Source organism: Bidens hawaiensis, unplaced genomic scaffold (assembly GCF_021521415.1).
Source record: "Bidens hawaiensis isolate Kalapana, Puna unplaced genomic scaffold, B.hawaiensis_p1.1 tig00017855_1, whole genome shotgun sequence".
Taxonomy (NCBI): domain Eukaryota; kingdom Viridiplantae; phylum Streptophyta; class Magnoliopsida; order Asterales; family Asteraceae; genus Bidens; species Bidens hawaiensis.
In genome coordinates, this window is record NW_027492692.1 from 303,680 (window position 1) to 323,643 (window position 19,964).

Genomic DNA, 19,964 nt, shown 5'->3' on the forward strand with positions numbered 1-19,964 from the left:
TGTTTTCTCGGACGTCCTCGTTGGCTCGAACCGCCTACGGTCTCCGGGACGGGTTGTGCCTCCGGCACGAACTCGACCTCGGGTTGGGTCTCCAGGACGGGTTGGGAACCCGAAACGGCAAAAATGTTTGCTGTCGGGTTTTGGAAACCGGGCAACACATTTGGAATAGAGTTTTGTAGATATGCAATGTACGCGGTCATTTGCGGGTCATACATATGCGGGTCGGGTACGGTTAGCGTCGGGGCGGTAGATTGGTTCGGTTGTGGATTTTGGTTGCCTTGACGGGCATATTGACCGAAACTGAGAATATTTTGGTTGTTGTTTGGAAACATTTTGTTAGAAATATTTGTGTAAAAGATATAATTGGTGTAGAAGTGGAAGGAATGTGTTAAAAAAATGAATATGATTTGTTTATATAGTATAAATATAATTAATATAATTTTTTTTTTAAAAAAAACCAACGGCTCCAAATGGCCCCCGGCGGCTCTTTTTTTGATTTGTGTGCCATTTAATCGCGTTTTGTATACAACGCAGGCAAAAAAAAAACCATAACGCTGGGGGGCGGTGTACCCCCGCGTTTTCCTCAAAACGTTGATGACAACATTGCCACTACACTTAATCTAATAACAGAAAATAAATGGTAAAGGGAAAAACCTAGCTGTAGCATGTGATGACATTAATAAACAAACCTTACAACATAAGACATATATCCCCATGTCTTCAACTACTTGCACTAAAGTAAAAAAGCTGAGTGAGTTGGTCTAATCTTTTATATTTAACAAAAATGCATAATGTTCAAATAATCTTGAAGGGTTTTTTTTAGATAAAAGCTAAGAAGAGAATTCTTTTATAAATTTAGAATACTAACTTAGTTATATATTTAATATTTTGTATGCTATAAGACAGTAAAAGTAATACGTATATAAAACAGCTTTCATTTAATAATATTTTCGTCCTTACATGACTCGTCACGTAGGGGTCCTTCCATGGAATGGTGCTTTGTTTTTTGGAATAAATTAAGTCATGTAATAACTTAACAGGACAAAAACAAAATCAGATATTATATATTTATTGCAAAAACAATATTTGAAATTAAAAGATTAAATCTTAAATATTTATGAGTGCAGGACAAAATCTTGATGCAATAAGTAGTTTGTTCTTTCTTTGTCTTACATTTATATTCCATCCATGTGGGTTGGGTTATCTTATTTTATTTCAACTATATCAGTATAACTTACTTTAATTTCTGAAATTGTAAGTAACACAATTTAACTTGTACAAATAACGTTTTTTTAATTGTTTTGTATATGTGCATGTTTCAACAATTTTGAGTATCAAATCAAAAGAACGGTAAAGCATAAAATCAAATAGTATAATCTATAAAATGCATTAGGGTGTTCATAAATGGGTTCCAAAGAAAATTATAAAACGAACCGCTAACTAAGTTGGGATCAACAAACCAAACGTATTGTATTGGGTGGGTAGGCCCGACCGGTTTGTTTTTAACAGCTAAGTGAAAGCAGTAGCCATATTCGAATCCCTCTTACAATGGTGTTGCCTATATTTCAGAGCGCGTATATAAGTCTGGAATCAAACTTGAGACGTTCCAGACAAGAACCCCACATAAGTGGGTAAACCTTCCCACCTCCGACCAGTTGATAATAATAAAAATAAAAAAATGTGAGTTGTTCTCCCTCTTTAATCAGTTGGTCTCTGCCATATCTCCCTTTGTTCAAACTCCAAACAAATGTTCACAAGATCTGTAACCAAAAACCTCTTTGACTAATGCATGTTTTATCTTAGTATATCAACTCCACACAACAATATTGTCAGTAAACTTCATGTAAGTATCTTGAATCTTGTGTTCATCTCTCAGTTTCTCAACATTATTATTCTCTCTACTGAAACGTCTCATTCTGATTTATTTTTCATATTTTGTAATAATAAATTAAGGCCCTGTTTGTTTTTGCCTCTTTTCTCTTAATAGAGGAAAACGTCTGATTCGGTCAGACGTAATCAGACGTGGGGCTGTTTGTTTTTTCTCTGGCATTAAGAGGTTCAACGTCTTAATAGCATCTGAACCAGCAAAAGCTTTTAGTGGGTCTGAAAACCTCTTAACCCAAAAAAAACATACGTTTGTCTCTGGCCTCCATTAACTTCTAACCCAGAGACTAGGCTAGAGGTTCGTCTCTAGCCTCCACCTCTTAATGATTCAGATTTCAGACATTTGAACCACCTCTTAACATTCAGATGTGGTATTCAGATTCAGACTTAAATCTCTAAAAAAACAAACGGGGCCTAAGACACTGACTTCACCTTTGCATTCCCCAAAAATGTGCTCAACTGTATTATTATTATGAATCTTTGCATTTTCTGTTTAGTTACAATGTTCCTTTTTTATTTAATATCATATTATCATTAATGATTGTTATTGTTTTGAAGATGATTTGACCACAATATGGGGAAGAAAGGTAGTTGGTTTTCTGCAGTTAAGAAAGCTTTAAGCCCATCTGATTCCAATGACAAGAAAGACAAGGTTTGCATATCTTAATTTATCATGTATTCATGTCATCTAACTTTTAATATTTAAGTTAATTTTTTTGGGATTTTTATTTTTAAATTACTATGTTTATGATTGATAAGTGATATTTTCTTTATGTGTGGTTTTAACTTTTAACATGACAGAAATCTAATAAAAAGAGTTCTAAGAAGTATTGGTTTGGAAAAAGGAGTTTGGATAAAGATTTCTCACAAACAGAAGCTGCATTGGTGAATCATGTTATTCCGGTCCCTCTTTCGCCTCCCACGGATGTAAAACTCATTGAAGCCGAGAACGAACAGAGCAAACACGCGTATTCAGTCGCCTATGCCACTGCAGTGGCAGCAGAAGCCGCAGTAGCTGCGGCTCATGCTGCAGCCGAGGTGGTTCGCTTGACTTCCACGACCCGGTTACTAGGCATTTCGTTAGAAGAAACCGCAGCTATCAAGATTCAGGCTGTTTATCGCGGGCACTTGGTAAATATATTAAATAAAAGTTTTATATGCTGTAAAATTTTTAACATATTTTGGTTTATGTGGTTTAATGATATTGTAGGCGAGGCGGGCAGTGCGGGCCGTGAGGGGGCTTGGGAGGTTGAAGTCATTGATTCAAGGTCAATCGGTCAAACGACAAGCGATATCCACCTTGAAATGTATGCAGACATTGGCTCGGGTTCAGTCTCAGGTTCGGTCAAGGCGCATACTTATGTCCGAGGAGAATCGAGTTTTACAACAACAACTTCTTGTTAAACATGAGAAAGAACTCAACAACATTAGATCCTCAGTAAGTGGCATGTTTTTTTCATTTATTACTTATCTTTTTTGTGTTTTGTGAATCTAATTATTTGAATTACAGTTGGGAAATACATGGAATGATAGTAGAAAATCGAAAGAAGAAACCGAAGCGAGTTTACAAAGCAAACAAGACGCTGCGATACGTAGAGAAAGAGCATTAGCTTATGCACATACTTATCAGGCATTGATTCATATTTCATTAATAGATCTATATCTTTTAACTAGTTATTTATTTTTAATTTGATCAATGCGACATTGAAAATAATGTTATGTTTTATTGTCAAACAGCAAATGTTGAAAAACTCTACAAACTCTCCAAATCCAACTTTTTTAGACCCAAACAATCCTCATTGGGGCTGGAGTTGGCTCGAGCGTTGGATGGCTGCGCGTCCGTGGGAAACGCAACCCGGGTCAGAAATGGGCAAACGGGCTAGCCTCCCACCTAGCCGTCAATCCCCCTCAACCCCACCTACCCGGGCCCCATCATCGAGTTCACGGGTCAGGCCCGAAAGCCAAAAGGGAAGTGTGGATGAAGACTCCACAAGCTTCTACAGCGTGCAATCGGACCACAACCGACGACAAAGCCGGGCTAGCTCGGTGTGTGATAACGAGAGCCTCGACTCGTCTCCAATGGTTCCTAGTTACATGGCTTCAACAATGTCTGCCAAGGCTCGGTCCCGAATGGCTAGTCCGGTTCATAGTCCAAGTCCATTAGGGTCAGGAAGGAGAAGTAGTTCGGAAAAGGGTTTAGTGGCCGGGTTAGCCAAGAAGCGCCTTTCGTTCTCGGGCTCACCCGCTCGGACCACGAATAGGTTCACCGAGCCATTGATGACTGATTCAAATTGTTAACAATGTGTGGTGTTTTTCTTGTTTGTATGTATTTAGAAAGTGTTTTTTGTATGTTTTTGGTATTGATGCATAAGTTTTGGGACAGATGTATTTGTTTGATACGTTTTGGAAGTGTGTTGAGTGGTACAAACATGTGATGCTAGAGACTTGGGTTGAAAGGTAAAATGATTGGGTGACAAAAAGTATCAAATTGCTAGCCATTGAGAGAATAGCATTAGCTTGTACTTTGCTTTGTCAGGGTAACAATATTATCCTATCTTTTTTATCAGAAAATCACGAGGTCTCTATTTTTTAACATTCAATTATATATATATTTTTTTTACTAAGGGGTGGGTGGTCATTTGATCAAAACAAAGCCCTTGAAACACTAATAATAATGCTAGGAGGTCTTGAGTTTAAAATTTTGTGTGGACATAAATTTGTTGTTAAAAAAAATCTATCTAACTATTTATATAATTGTATGCCATAAAATCCAATGTGTCACTTTTAGGTTGTTTCCATCATTCTTCGATTGCTTGATTTCTAAATGGAGGCTTCTCATTCATTTGACCCGAATTCACAGTTATGGGTCTTACCAAACCCGGATAGTTTTTAAATGGGTTATAACATCTCATATATTTATAAAACGTTTTCATAATCAAACAATATTTTTTGCGGGTCATGAGTCTCACCAAACCCGGATAACTCCTAAATGGGTTATAATATCTCATTTATTTGTGAAATAACTCATTAATCATTAAAGAATAATTTACACGGGTTATGGGTCTTACCAAACCCTAATAGCCCTCAACTGGGTTATAAGATTTCATTTATTGGTAAACACTACCATTAAACCTAATTTAATTTATCTTCTTTACATGTTTTCTGTTGCTGTCTATCATCTTCATCACCGGTTAACTTCTGATACTACCCACCATTGTAAACTATATTAACATCCCTTTTTCATTAGACAAATATTTGTGTTCATGTTTGTTGATTTAAAAAAATCAACATGCTCGTGTCCGTTTATGTTTGTTCGTTAAAAATCTAAAAACCTACACATCTCAATTGAAAAAACTCAAACGCTAAAAATATAATAAAAAACTGCGTTAAAAAATAAAATAAATCATTATAAAATATCAAAATGATTAAAACAAAAACTTGAATAAACCTCTGTAACTCGGGATGATCAAACTAGTATGCAATATATGTAGTTAAATTTATAAAATTTTAAAAAACGTTAATTATATTAAAATTCAAAAATAAAAAATAAAATTCACATATCCACTCAACGTCAACATGAAAAAAAGATAAAAAGTTTTCCTTTGTGAAACAAAAAAAGAAAAAGACTAAAAAAATATGTTAAAACTTTTAATTAAATAAGATAGAAAGTTGAATGACTTAACTAGAACAATTTTTAAAGTTGAATAACTTAATTAAAACACTTTTAAAACTTGATTAATATTATATGAAATTACCAAAAAAAAATGTGAAAATGTACTCATATTTTTAACATTTTAGTAAAGTGTTCCAACAATTCATTCTGTAGATCATAAAAGGTTATGATTGAAAATTACTTAAAATAAACTCACTTTAAAGCATTTTTTACCTTTCAAAACCTTTTTGTTGTCGCAAGGTTTTGTTGATTTGAGTGCTTTTACCAACCACATTAAAAAGATAAGGAATTATTAGGACGCACTAATTCATGTACAAGATATTGGTACTTGAACTTGAAGAACGTGTATCGGGTCAGATCTTGGGTTGGATTTTGAAGAGTTTAATAAATTACAACTCCATGGTAAAAAAAGTAATAAAATAACGGCAATTGTTTTAGGTTTTAATGTTTGATTATTAAAGTTGTAGACTAATGCTAAATATTTGAATGAAATTTCTGTTAAAAAGAAGTATATTGTCTATGTTCATTTAAGACGATAAACAAACATACAGGAATGAACACAAATATTTTATTTACGTATTTAATAGTTTCTTAAAAAGTACTTTATTTCGAAAGGATTAGTCTTTTATTTTTATTTATAGATTTCTTCGTATTCATGTGTACAACTAATTGATTAAAATCTTATGTATTATGAAAGTCCTTCATTAGTAGTCATTTATTCAATTAAGTAGATGTAAAATCATGATAGCAATTTATTAATTTTAATAAGTTGGTTGTGGCTCAATGGTAGAGTACTTACTTTACAAGTGAGAGGTAGGGAGATCAAACCTCACTACCACCACCTTATATGGGAGATATGAGGGATGACCCTGGCTTGCCAGGGTTCGAGTCCTGATCTCACCCGGTTTTACCGGCTCCTCGCTGTTGTGCCGTTTGGCGGGCGTGGGGGTCGGGTTTTATCCGGTGAATCCCACAACAGGTGGACCGCTAGGGGCTCCGTCCGTCCGGAGTAGTGGCCGGCTCGGGCTACCTTTAGCCAAGGGGGCCGCGTACGGAGTACCCGTCGTTATTTAGTTGGCCGTTAAAAAAAAGCAATTTATTCAATATATTAAAAAATGAAATGAATGTAGCTAGATTTTTATTATTTTGGACCAGCATGAATGTGGTTAGTTCTTAAACTATTCACAAAAGCCTCATAAAATAAATAAATCTGACATATTCTGAAAGCCACATGTCAGGAAAACGGTCTCCGAAGAATAAAAAAAGCTATTAACCTCACATAACACTTATGAATGATTACAAAGACGAAAAAATAAGTTACTTTTAAGTTTAACACACGACGTGAGTAAAAACTAAAGACACATAAATGTCTGGAATTGGTATTTGGTAAGTTAATTAAACTCCTACCGTTGGTGTGAGTAAAAACTAAAGACACATAAATGTCTGGAATTGGTATTTGATAAGTTAATTAAACTCCTACCGTTGGTGTGAGTAAAAACCAAAGACACATAAATGTCTGGAATTGGTATTTGGTAAGTTAATTAAACTCCTACCGTTGGTGTCAGGTGATGAATGAAATTTAATCAAGTTAATTGCATAATTCGTTTCCAGTTGAAAACATTAAAATTGAAATCATTTGAATAAATTATGCGAATCAAAACAATAAGAAATGAAATTCTAATTCTAATTTTAATTTTAATTCTAATGAATTTCACATATTAAACTTTTTTTAAAGACAACTTCACGCTATTTACTCTACTTTTAAATTACACATTTTTTTATTTACAGAAGACTTAAACCTTCAACCATTGGAAAGCATCACTTTATCCAAATCCTAGGTACCGATAGGCCAAAGACCTTTGGCGCAAACTAAACTTGATAGGCTTGTTTTTACACTAAACCGCTCCAATAATGGGTGTGATTATTACACAGGCTAACTATAACTAAGATTCGCAAACCTTAAAGAAAATATAACACAGAGATGCACAAAATACCTAGTTCTGGACCTGACCTGTAACCAGTTTCTACCGTACCCGACCGGCGGGTACGACCTGATATTGGGTTTCTCCCCGAAACCAGTTTCACTTTTACCCGGCCAAAACCCGACCCAAAGTGAAACCCGAAAAAAACTCGGGGAATCTAGTCAAATGCCGGACTATACCCGGAACTGATTCATACTAGATCTGATTTTGACTTTTGTTGACCATACCCGGAACCGGTTTCTAAAAATACCCGGTTCGTGCACCTCTAATTAGAGGTGGACAACAAAACCGGTTCCTACCCGTTTTTCGTAGGAACCGGTTCGGTTCCGTTTCAACCCGACGATCCGGGACCGGTTTGACATTTTTGGAGGTCGACCGGGTAGGAACCGGAACCGGTTCTGGAACCGGTTCGACCGGAACCTGTTCGGAACCGGTTCTAGCCGTTGGAGTAGTTCTAGCCGTTGGGAAACGGTTTTATGGCCGTTTTTTGACCGTTGGGGTCAAAAATGGCCGTTTTTTTGGCTCCCCAAACACCCCACTACTAGTATAAATAGGTATTTGGTGTAATGGGTTCATCACAACACTCAAAACGCAAACCCGAACGCAAAAAAATACAAAAAAACGCTATTACAACGTTCTGAGTTCTCTAATCTCTTGTTTTCTCTTCTTCTATATTCATATTTGTTGTTATGACTGCCTCACAATCATCGGTTGGTCAAGGTTCCACCGCCGGACCAAGTTTCGTTCGTATTGTACCTCATAATCGTAATCAAGAGATTTGGTGCAATTGGGATTTGGTTGAATTGAGTGACCATTCATTGAAGGCTCGGTGCAAGTTTTGTGGGATTTATTTAAACCCACTTTCGAATTCAAATTTGAAGAAACACATCGAAAGACCGTATTGCAGGGCGTTGAAACAGAACGTCGAGTCGTAACAAACGCAAATGGATAGTGAAGGCGGAATATTTACATACCAAATTGATCGAGTTCAAGATCGTATGGCGAAGTTTGTGATTCAAGAAGCTTTGTCGTTTAGCCACTTCGACAACCCTCGCTTAACCGCCATGATTCGAGATACGCTTCAACCACAATACACTCACGTAAGTCGTCATACTCTTAAACGTTATTGTTTAAAATTGTGGAAGAAGGCCAAAGAGGTACTAATTGCATATTTTGAAAATATAAATACGGGAATAAACTTAACCAGTGATGTTTGGTCGGCTCCACATGGTTTACCCGAATCTTATCTTTGTGTCACCGCTCATTGGGTAGATCCGTCATCGTGGGAAATGATGAAACGCACCATTGCTTTCGAACTCTTTGAGTATCCACATACGGGAGATAATTTGTTTGAAATTTTAGATTATGTTATAAAAACTTATAAACTAGAAAATAAAATATTTTCAATTGCATTTGATAACGCGTCGAATAATACATCGGCGGTTGATAAATTAAAATTAAAATATACGCCGATTTGCAATGGTGTATTTTTTCACTCAAGGTGTGTTGCACATATCATTAATTTAATCGTGCAAGACGGACTTGCTTCGGATGAGGTTACATCGGTTATAAACGATTTTAGAGTAATGCTACATGAAGTTTTTAAGAAAAGTAAAAAAAGACAAATGGATTATATAAAATTTTGTAAAGATACGGGAAGAAAAGCTCTGGGAGCTAATTGGGATGTACCTCATCGATGGAATTCCACTTGCATAATGTTTCAAAGTGCTTTGAAACAAAGAGAAACTTTACAAATGTTTCATTCTAGTCTTGCCGAGAATGATTTGGCAATCCCCTTTTCAAATGAGAAATGGGAAATTATCAATGACTTGTCGACTTTTCTTGAAGTTTTTAAAACATCAACTACGAAACTATCGGGAACGTATTATCCGACAAGTCCCTTGGTTCTTTCGGAGTTATTTTTAATCGTTAACAATCTTAAAGAATTTGAAAATAAAAGTCCAATGTTTTCAAACATCATATTACCAATGAAGTTTAAATTAAAAAAATACTTTCTTGAATTGCCACCGATTTTTACTTGCGCCGCCGCTTTAAACCCAATGTTAAATGTTACGGGGGTTGAATGTGTGATAGACGAAATTTTTTCAGCCTTAGATATGCATGAAGTTGACCCAAACTTTTCAACAGATGCACAAAATGATTTTAACTTGAATTTTAAATTTATGTATGACTTTTATATAAATAAATATGGGTCAAACATACACATGCCTACGCCGGGGGGGTCTTCATCAAGTTCAAGTGCTACTAGAGTACGAGACCCCATGATTAGCCTTATGAACACCGTTCGCAACGTAACGGCTAAAAAACAAAGGGGTAACACCCCTTCAAGCGAACTAGGAAGGTATAGTGCATATGATTTCTCTACCGGTTTATCCGAAGAGGAATATAGCACTTTTGATGTTTTGGCTTGGTGGAAGGTAAAGGAAACCGAGTTTCCGATTCTTGCCACCATGGCCCGTGATTTACTAACCGCCCAAGCTTCTACGGTAGCTTCGGAATCTGCTTTTTCTCTTAGTGACAGGGTAATATCGGTGAGAAGAACAAGACTGAATTCGGAGTCGGTGGAGATGTGCATTTGCTTGAAGGATCACTTGGACTCAATCGATCGTGTTCAACACGTAACCACTCTGGAAGACGAAACACCACTTGATGTTCGAGTGCACGACGAACAAGAAGGCGTTTCTACAAGTAATTCTGATGAATAAGTCGCCACTCAATAATTACGACGAACAAGAAGGCTTTTCTATAAATAATATGTCACAACTTTATATTTATAAGTTTAATGTTTTGTTAGTTTGTTTTTGAATATTTTAAAACATGTAACCTTTTTTTTTTGAACTTCTTAAAGTAAATAAAATGAATTTTATGTTAATTGTTTTTTTTATTTAACATGTTATACAAATACGAATCGTATAACACCGCTCTTGATTATAATTCAGCATTTGACTTGCGTAAGCCAAAAGACTATAATACATAGCAAACTCAACAAATGTAACACGATACAGATTTAAGTTCACCATTACACGATACACGATACAGACTAATCAATTCAAACACGCTGACACTCATAGCATTAAGTTCAATATGTTGTTTACCATTGCTCTGTGGGTGAACAACAAAAGTAGCATGAGCCTCTTCAGAAATCAGAAGAACACAAATCATCACCTACACAAGCAGCGGAAACGAAAAACGAAAAAAAAAATAATATTTTACAATGTAACCGGTTGGAACCGGTTACAGTGTAAGAACCGGTTTAGGAACCGGTCAGAACCGGTTCCACCGGTTCCGGGTCCGAGGGTTGGGGAACCGGTTCGGTTCCCTAACCGGTTCGACCATGGAACCGGTTTAAACAGTGATGTTGACTAATGGAACCGGTTCTGAACCGGTTCCGGTTCCTTTGACCAACCCGATTTGATCACCTATACCTCTAATAACACGTACTACCAAAACAAGAAGTCTTAAAACAGGCCAAAAGTCCTAAAAATGGGCTGAAGCCCCAATTATTATTTATTAGTTGCCCATTCAAAGGCCCAAAACAATAATCGAAATGAAGATGCCCGAATCCTATTTGCCTTCATAAGGTTTTTGTGTATAATAATAATAATATATCGTTTACTAGAATCATCATCAAGAAACTTGATTTGATTTGATGCAAACATTGTCTTCAACCTCCAAATTGTTACAACCTAATAATGGTCAGTTTCCCACTTTTATATTATATGTATCTTTTACCCTTCATATTTAATATACCATTTGGGGATCCTTCAATTTACCCTAACAATCAATCACTTTAATTCAGTTCCATCCCATATACGTGATTTTGTTCAATTCATCTAACTTTTATTGTTATTATTGTGTACTAGAATTTATAATTCAAAAAATTAATCATTTAGATGTGTGTATCAGGCGACACCATTTATTGCTGGGCTTGCAATTGCAGCTGCAGCCATGGCTGGTAAATATGGAATTCAGGCTTGGCATTCTTTCAAGACTCGCCCCCCGAGACCCCGATCACGCAGGTTCTATGAAGGCGGCTTTCAACAAACAATGACGAGGCGGGAAGCCGCTCTCATCCTCGGTGTTAGGTAGCCTAACTTCCCCTTGATATATTGTTAAATGTTATAGCCTATAGGTGTAGTCTAGTGTTGTAAGATTAATAGAATATGATATGTATGGATTGTCGGTTAAGATAGTATATTGGACATTCGAAGAGGAGGCCTCCAGACGACGCTCGTTAGAGTAGTGGAAACTCTGATTGTTGGATTAGTCGGGATTTACTATAGTTACACTTTTAGGAGCCCTAAGATTAGGGTTAAGGATTTTTAGGGACGGATACATTTTAGCTAGACTTTGCTTGTTATTGTCTGTCTGTTATAGTGTACCCTCCCCATACGCTACACATAGCTTTGCCGTGGGGTGGGGTTTTTACTAGGTATGATTGTACTTGTTGGTATGAATTATGATCACTTAAGTTGCTGGCTTTGCAACTATTACTCGCAGCCTATGATTTGTTTATTATGGGAAGGGTAATTTAGACATTTTATTTTATATTGGCAGAGAGAGTGCAGCAGCAGACAAGGTAAGGGAAGCACATAGAAGAGTAATGGTTGCAAACCATCCGGATGCCGGTGGCAGCCATTACTTAGCTTCAAAGATCAATGAAGCCAAAGACGTAATGCTTGGAAAGACCAAGAACAGTGGATCTGCATTCTGATTTGGATTGTTCGGGTGAGATCGAGTTGAAAGCTTGGTGTTTTAACTTTTAATGTATTTATGATGACGAACAATCGATATGGTAATATACAGAACTCCTAGTTCAAGTATTAGAAGTGTTAATTATTTACAGAAATTTGTGTCTGTTGTCATTTCTTTGTTTGTGTAATAACTAATAAGTAAAGAAAGGTAGCAGAACAATCTATTAATGTTCATGTTCTGATGATGCTAAAGAGTTGTTGATAGTTTCATCTAGATCTAACAGTTTGACTTTGACTTTTTTAGTCAAAGTTTTTTTTTACCTTTGTACTTCGTAGCATTTCTTGAAATAATCTTGAATTTTGTAATATTAGATGTCACTTTAAGATACTCGTAAATAAATGTGTTGCTAAATGTACCTATACCTAAATTTTCTTCATAATCTTGTTCGCGCACATTATATAACGGAAGGCTTGCTTTATCTTTTACTGTGAAGAAACGAAATAACGAAATATTACTAGCATAGCAAGTTGAAAATCAAACAAATTTAAAACAATAGGCCTAGTATGTTTAACACAAAACTGATGAATGGTTATACACTTATTTTCTATATGATGGAAGGATTTCATAATGTTGACCAGTAATTTGTTGAGTTAATGAGTTTGATATTTCATTTTAAAACTATAATGATAATAATGAATTAAAATAATAAGTCAACTAAAATCATGATTTTACAAAAAAAGAAAATGCTGTAATCCGATATATATTTGCTAAAAAGATGGAATGAGTGAGATATACGTGGCAAAGGGGGGAGTAGGTAGAGCAAGCCGCAATATGCCATGTGGCAATGCATTTATAAACGTGTCCACATGCAATGCTACACGTATTACTCTACCGTAAAGTCTAAATATTTAACCAAACTAAATAAAGTAATAAACCTTATCACTTTTCATGTATTTAACATTACAAGATCCAACTTGATATTTGATAAGTTTTATTGATAATAAGTATTAAAAATGATTATAATAAGCTTAATAAATTGAATAAAAATGATTATAATAAGCTTAATAAATTGAAAACGTTATAATATCAACATACGTTGAAATAACTAGATATTACTAGAAAATTCTTATTTACTAAGAGACAAGTTCAAATATATACATGATTATGTAATTTGTTGGCGTTTTAAGATTGGTAGATTAATGATTTATGAGTACTTGGTCTAGGGAGTATTCATACATGATAAATTATAAAAAAAATTATTTTTTGAAAAATTGTATATGTCAATTATCATTAATGTATTATAATTTATAATAAAATATGTGAATATCAATATAAATCAAAATAATACGCTTCAAATACTTGAGTACTTTAAAATTTGATCCATTGTGTAATATTTTTGGGGAGGAGCTCTAAGTTGACCACCGACTAGATCTAGGTAGTTGCTGACTAGATCCAAGTAATTATGGATTAGATATTTAGATCCGAGTAATCGTCGAGTGGGTTAAAATTAACCGTCTAGATTCGAGTCTAGTTAACAGGCTGAGTTGGAGAGAATCACTTTGGAAGGGTGCGTAGCAAAACGCCAAAGACTCAAGCTGACCGAGTCCTACAACACTGTATGTATATACTACATGTAAGAACTTTTTTAGTATCATATTTATCCAAGAAAAAAAAATGAAAAAGTCAGTATAAGTCATCTTTTTAAATAGACTTAAAAGTTTGCATTTGTTTTTATATACAAAGCTTATAAGTTTTATAAGAAAGGGTAAAACTTATAAAATAGGTATTTTTTAACAGTTTCTAATCCACTTCTGATAAATCATCGATACATGTATCTTTCACGATTTGAATCTTGACACTTAGCATAGTAAGAAGCATCATATCATCAGAAAGCACGTTAAAGTCTCTAAAACAGATAACCAACGCTAAGATTGTCTTTTAACAAAATAATATTAAAGGATATTATATTATCAACTTATCATATGGATATGATATTACAACAAATCTCTAGACTAAATTACACACGACCTACCCCAAACAAGAAACATAACACAACACAGGGTGTCCTTATCCAGGTAGGATACACATCATCATTATCCACACTCATCTCTTATCCTCGCATTTTTTTATTTTATTTTATTTTATTTTTAACTACAATAAAATTTCATTTTTTTTTTGCATTTATAATACTGATTTCCTAAATTTATAAATATATTTACAAATCTGGAAATACATATATACTTAAAAAATTATAAACCTCTTCTTCTTCTTCTTCTTCTTCATTTCCTTCTGTATTCACCGTATCTATATCTATATCTATACATACACTCATCCATCATAATATATTATATACACACAGTTAATCAATCATCTACAGGTAATACTTTCGAATCATCAAATGATACCTATAGATACAGATTTCACCTTCACTGTACAGTAATCGTTTAATATACGCCTCTGTATATACAATTAGAGTAATATATATTCAACAGATGCTTTTAATCGCGTTGAATTGATCGATTTTGCGTATAGTTTGATTGTATTTGTTTAGGTTATTGAAAAATTAGGGTTTCTGTGGTGTTAAAGCTGTTATAGTTAGGGTTTGAATATAGGTTTGTTTAGTGATGGTGAATGTGAACGGGAGTGATCCGTTGGAGTCGTTTTTTAACTCGGTTGGACTCGTGAAGAATGCGTTCGGTCCGATCGAGTCTGGTTTTAGGAAAGCTGCTAAGGATTTGGAACACCGGTGGCCGGGTGGTAAGAATGGTTCTAAAACAGGGGATGTTAGCAAGGTTGAATTATTTAGTGATGAGAGAAAGAAGGTTTTATCGACTAAGGGCCCGTTTAAGTCGTTTGTAAGGCTTTTTGGTTTAAATGGTAAGGAAAATAAGGGTGATGTGATTGTTAAGGAGGTAGATGTGCAAGAGTGCAATAAAGAGGATGGAACGTGCGTTAATTGCATGCAGTTTGCGGTCACGTGGTCATTGCTGGTTAGTAGTTTTGTTCAGGCTGTTCCGGATCCGTTTAGAGGTGGTAAGAAGAAGCTGCAGAGGAAGAGTAGTGGTGATAAGCTTTGTAAACATATGAATGTGAATGGGCATAAGGCAAAGATCTCTAGAGGTAGAAATAAATTTATAGCTAAAGGAACAAAGTTGGAAAGCGAGGCTTTGGTGTCGTGTGACGAAACTTTGAAAACAAAAGATGGAAATGGGTTGTCACTTGAGCATCTTATCGGGTTTGTTGATCAGCTTGCTCAAAATCTACATAACTTTGAGTTAGGTTTCCAAGAAAGTGACTTATCAACTGTTCCTTCACCTTCAATCCAAGTTGACCATATGAAGGCAGTTGGTAATCTTTTGGAAGGTAAAAAAGTTGATTTCAGTGGTTTTTTGGGGAATTTAAAGTTTGCTAGAGTTGGAGGTGTTCCATCGGGTATTGTTGATGTTGCATCACCTGAAAAGGATGACAGTGATGATGCTGTCAGCTCAAATGTTACAGAAGAGAATGTTAGAAGTTTCTCACAGAAGATGGCTAATGGCTTGTTAAGTATTCCCTTATCAAATGTTGAGCGTTTGATGTCTACTTTATCCACTGTTTCATTAAACGAACTGATTGAGCTTGTACCTCAGTTAGGGCGGTCAACTAAAGACCACCCTGATAAAAAGAAACTTTTCTCAGTTCAGGATTTCTTCAGATACACAGAAGCAGAAGGTGCATTATCTTTACTTACTAAAAAGATGACTTTGCGTATGTAGCATTTTTTTTTATTTATTATTTTGTTACAGGAAGGAGGTTTTTTGAGGAGTTAGATAGAGATGGTGATGGACAAGTAACTCTAGAAGATCTTGAAGTTGCAACTAGAAAAAGGAAGCTTCCGCGAAGATACGCACATGAATTAATGCGTCGCGCGCGCAGGCATTTATTTTCAAAATCATTTGGTTGGAATCAGTTTTTGTCATTAATGGAACAGAAAGAACCGACAATCCTTAGAGCTTATACTAGTCTTTGTTTAACCAAATCCGGAACACTGCAAAAAAGTGAAATCTTAGCATCATTAAGGAATGCAGGACTTCCTGCGAACGAAGATAATGCGGTTGCTATGTTGCGGTTTCTCAAATCCGACGCCGAAGAATCAATTTCTTATGGACATTTTAGAAACTTTATGCTGCTTCTCCCATCTGACCAGCTTCAAGAAGATCCACGGTAATCATGGGCCCGTGATACACGATTATTATTTTATTTAACTTTTTTTTAACCGTTAGCTTTATCTTATAGGAACCTGTGGTTTCAAGCTGCTACAGTTGTGGCGGTGGCACCACCTGTGGAAGTACCTACCGGAAGTGTGTTAAAATCTGCATTAGCAGGTGGACTTGCTTCTGCATTATCTACATCTGTATTGCACCCTATTGACACAATTAAGGTAATTTTTTATTTGTATATAGGGCTAAAGAGTTATACTTGGTGATTTGATATTATCCTACCATAAGTTTCCTTGTTTGGCGTGTGAGTTAAAATGGATGATTTTAAACTTGGAAATTGGTAAAATGTTTCCTTGTTTCAGACTCGAGTACAAGCATCAACACTTAGCTTCCCAGAAATGATTGCAAAGCTTCCCGAAGTTGGATTTCGTGGAGTATACAGAGGCGCCATTCCTGCAATTATAGGACAATTTTCGAGGTTCATATTCACTTTTTCATTAATTTTCAAATTTGTTTAATCTTTTGACTGGCATATCATTGGTTAATATCTAACTACAGCCATGGATTGCGGACTGGAATCTTTGAAGCAAGCAAGATCGTGTTAATAAATGTTGCCCCAACGTTACCAGATATACAGGTAAACAATATACCGTAAACCACCTCGAGATTTGAATCCAAATTTCCTTTTTTTAGGAAATATCTTTCTTTTTTGCATGCTTAGTTATACTGTAACAAATTATGCGGCGCATGCCATCACCACTTTAGTGGGTGGTCAGGAGATTTTCCATAGGGTTTCTTCTTGGGGGGCTCAGGTTTGATCCCCGGCTCATGTGCACGCTCTGGAAATATGGGCAGCATCATGTAAGAGGGATTCATACTCGGGTAATGGGGATGGCAAGTGCTATGACCCTTTGGGGGAGAACCGCTGCCACTGTGACATATGCCTTTCGAAAAAAAATTATGTGACTCATGTTTTTCTAATGCTCCAGGTTCAGTCTGTTGCATCATTCTGCAGCACGGTTTTGGGGACAGCAGTAAGAATCCCATGTGAAGTCTTAAAACAAAGATTGCAGGCAGGCATATTTGACAACGTGGGGGAAGCAATCATCTGCACATGGCAGCAAGATGGTGTCAAAGGTTTCTTTCGTGGGACTGGTGCTACTTTATGCCGCGAGGTTCCATTTTATGTCGCGGGCATGGGACTTTATGGAGAATCTAAAAAGGTTTTTCCTTTTCTTTTACATTTGAAAGTATATGTTTCACATAGTATAAAATTCTTAAATATAAATTCAGGCTGTCCAGCAAATGCTTGGACGACAACTTGAACCATGGGAGACGATTGCAGTGGGTGCCATGTCTGGTGGTCTGGCTGCAGTTGCAACAACACCTTTTGATGTGATGAAAACTAGAATGATGACTGCACCTCAAGGGCGACCTGTGTCCATGTCAATTATTGCATTATCTATTCTTCATCATGAAGGCCCGCTCGGGTTATTCAAAGGGGCTATACCTAGGTTCTTCTGGATCGCACCTCTTGGTGCTATGAACTTTGCAGGCTATGAGCTCATGAAAAATGCTATGTCAAAAACCGAAGAACAGCAGGCTCTAGAACAAGCTGGTGGTGAGCAGAAGTAGTAAGTTTTTTGTTTTGTTTTATTATTTATGGATGATCGTATGTGTACGTATGCTACAAGGAAGTTTTGAAGATTTTCCATGATTAGGAAGCGACACATGCTACAAGTTTAATTCGTCGACATCTTCATGCTGTTTTGGACTGTTTCTAGGATGTTATGAATTGTTTGTTAATTGTTACTTATCTTATGAGAAAATAGCATTTTTCTTTTTTGCTTCATGAGTTTTGAATATTTGAGTTGTGTCTAGCTTTATCAGGAAAAGCACACCAAGCATAACAGCATTCAGTTTAATTTCTTCATGACTTGTTTTTTAAGTATGTTTCGTGTCAGTCTCGAACAGAGACGACAATTCAAGACAGTTTTTGCGTTATGGAACATGTGGGATCCTTTTATATGATTATGAATATTTGCATACAATCTTTTTGACAGAAGCTTAAGGCTTAAAAGGCTTCAAAATATGTAACTAGCGGTATTTCACGTGATGTGGCAGGAGTTCGGTTGTCGGTTGGTATCAGTTCAGTTTGTTACTATACTTGCACTTGCACTTCTTGTAGCAACTGTAAGAATAAACCCAAAAGTAAAGTTGTGAATGCTTGTTAGAATATAGACATGTGTTGTTTTACATAGATTGAAAATCACAAAATCAAATGTAGGTACTGGTTTTGATAATATCAATATCGGTATCGATATTAGGATTGGGTTCGTAATGGTACTCTGTTTAAAAAAACAAATTTGTTTCAACAAAATTTTTATTGGTGTGTTGAAAAAATTAAATTAAGAAGACTAGTTACATATACAAAAAAGAAAATTTGACAGCCTCTTTACATAAGTCTTTTAAGTTAGCAAAGGTAGCTTACTGAGTTCCTGGGTCCTTGGTTGTGAATTTATAAAAGGAAAAATAACAAATTTGTATAACCGCTTGTAAAAGTTTAATATTTAGCTTGGTTTATTTACTGAGATAATGAGATATTGCTTCAATCTTCAAATCACACAACCTTAATAGAAAAAGATATTCATCTAAACCCTGCTGCGTAGACTTGGACGAAAAAAGCACCTGGTTCCGGACCCGACCCGTACTTCCTGACGGGTCCGTACTTCCTGACCAGCAGGTACAAATCATATTTATTGCTTAGAGAACCCGTACTCGGAACCGAACCTTCCGCCTCTACCCGGTTGGACCCTACCCGGCCAAAAACCGATAAAAACTCGTAAAAACCCCAACCATACTCGGATGTTGTTTCTATCGACTTGGTACTTGACTTTGTAGGCCAAACCCGAATGGGTTCCTACCCGGTTCTAAAAAAAGCCGATTTTTCCCACCTTAGAGGTATACAAATCTGGTTTGGCTATACGTGGGCCGGGTTCGGGTCCAGGTATTGTCTCTAGAAACCATACCCAATGCATCGGGTTCGGGTAGGGTATAGAACCAGGTATTTAAACCCTATTTCCGGGTATTGAAAAAACCCTATTTTCGGGTTTTTTGGGTTTTTTTTTCTAGGTATAGATTTAAGGGGCTGTGCTTTTTATGGGTATTTTTCGGTTATTTTTCAGGTAATTTCAGGTATAGATTGGGTATTTGAAAAACCCAGTTTCAGGTATTGGAAAACCCGGTTCTGGGTATGGAACCGGTTCCACTTTTCAGGTATTACCGGGTACAAATCGGGTCCGATTAGGGTACGGGTTTTCGTACTGAAATGCATACCCTGTACGTACCCTACAGCTAGGATCGGGTACTAAAAACCCGTGTTTAAATTCCGGGTTCAGTTTTTTTTTTCACCTCTAGCCCACCTCAACTCTACTGCTGCAGGTCAAGGTTCAGATGATATGCTATTTGGGCTTGTAATACCTGGCCCATCCAAATTTCGTTGTTAAAATG

At 36.1% G+C, this 19,964-nt stretch overlaps 3 protein-coding genes across 3 annotated transcripts; all 3 read left to right on the forward strand.

Moving 5' to 3' along the window:
* Positions 1–2,382: 2,382 nt before the first annotated feature.
* Positions 2,383–4,200, forward strand: LOC143554807 (protein IQ-DOMAIN 3-like). The gene is made up of 5 exons (XM_077044483.1): positions 2,383–2,536; positions 2,686–3,015; positions 3,095–3,322; positions 3,395–3,514; positions 3,622–4,200. Exons 1-5 carry the CDS (start codon positions 2,459–2,461, stop codon positions 4,180–4,182), a joined length of 1,317 nt encoding a protein of 438 aa, XP_076900598.1. The 5' UTR covers positions 2,383–2,458; the 3' UTR covers positions 4,183–4,200.
* Positions 4,201–11,160: 6,960 nt separating this feature from the next.
* LOC143554808 (mitochondrial import inner membrane translocase subunit TIM14-1) lies at positions 11,161–12,374 on the forward strand. Its single transcript, XM_077044484.1, has 3 exons — positions 11,161–11,255; positions 11,467–11,645; positions 12,118–12,374. Exons 1-3 carry the CDS (start codon positions 11,253–11,255, stop codon positions 12,272–12,274), a joined length of 339 nt encoding a protein of 112 aa, XP_076900599.1. The 5' UTR covers positions 11,161–11,252; the 3' UTR covers positions 12,275–12,374.
* Positions 12,375–14,456: 2,082 nt separating this feature from the next.
* Positions 14,457–18,602, forward strand: LOC143554816 (uncharacterized). The gene is made up of 7 exons (XM_077044495.1): positions 14,457–15,966; positions 16,041–16,458; positions 16,531–16,675; positions 16,817–16,932; positions 17,013–17,091; positions 17,444–17,677; positions 17,748–18,602. Exons 1-7 carry the CDS (start codon positions 14,880–14,882, stop codon positions 18,087–18,089), a joined length of 2,421 nt encoding a protein of 806 aa, XP_076900610.1. The 5' UTR covers positions 14,457–14,879; the 3' UTR covers positions 18,090–18,602.
* Positions 18,603–19,964: the final 1,362 nt, after the last annotated feature.

Coding starts and splice junctions, on each gene's coding strand:
- LOC143554816 (XM_077044495.1), top strand. CDS start 14,880: ATGGTGAATGTGAACGGGAGTGATCCGTTGGAGTCGTTTTTTAACTCG. Junction 15,967..16,040: donor CAGATACACAGAAGCAGAAG/GTGCATTATCTT, acceptor ATTTTGTTACAG/GAAGGAGGTTTTTTGAGGAG. Junction 16,933..17,012: donor ATTATAGGACAATTTTCGAG/GTTCATATTCAC, acceptor ATCTAACTACAG/CCATGGATTGCGGACTGGAA.
- LOC143554808 (XM_077044484.1), top strand. Junction 11,646..12,117: donor GCTCTCATCCTCGGTGTTAG/GTAGCCTAACTT, acceptor TTATATTGGCAG/AGAGAGTGCAGCAGCAGACA.
- LOC143554807 (XM_077044483.1), top strand. CDS start 2,459: ATGGGGAAGAAAGGTAGTTGGTTTTCTGCAGTTAAGAAAGCTTTAAGC. Junction 3,323..3,394: donor TCAACAACATTAGATCCTCA/GTAAGTGGCATG, acceptor TTTGAATTACAG/TTGGGAAATACATGGAATGA. Junction 3,515..3,621: donor CTTATGCACATACTTATCAG/GCATTGATTCAT, acceptor ATTGTCAAACAG/CAAATGTTGAAAAACTCTAC.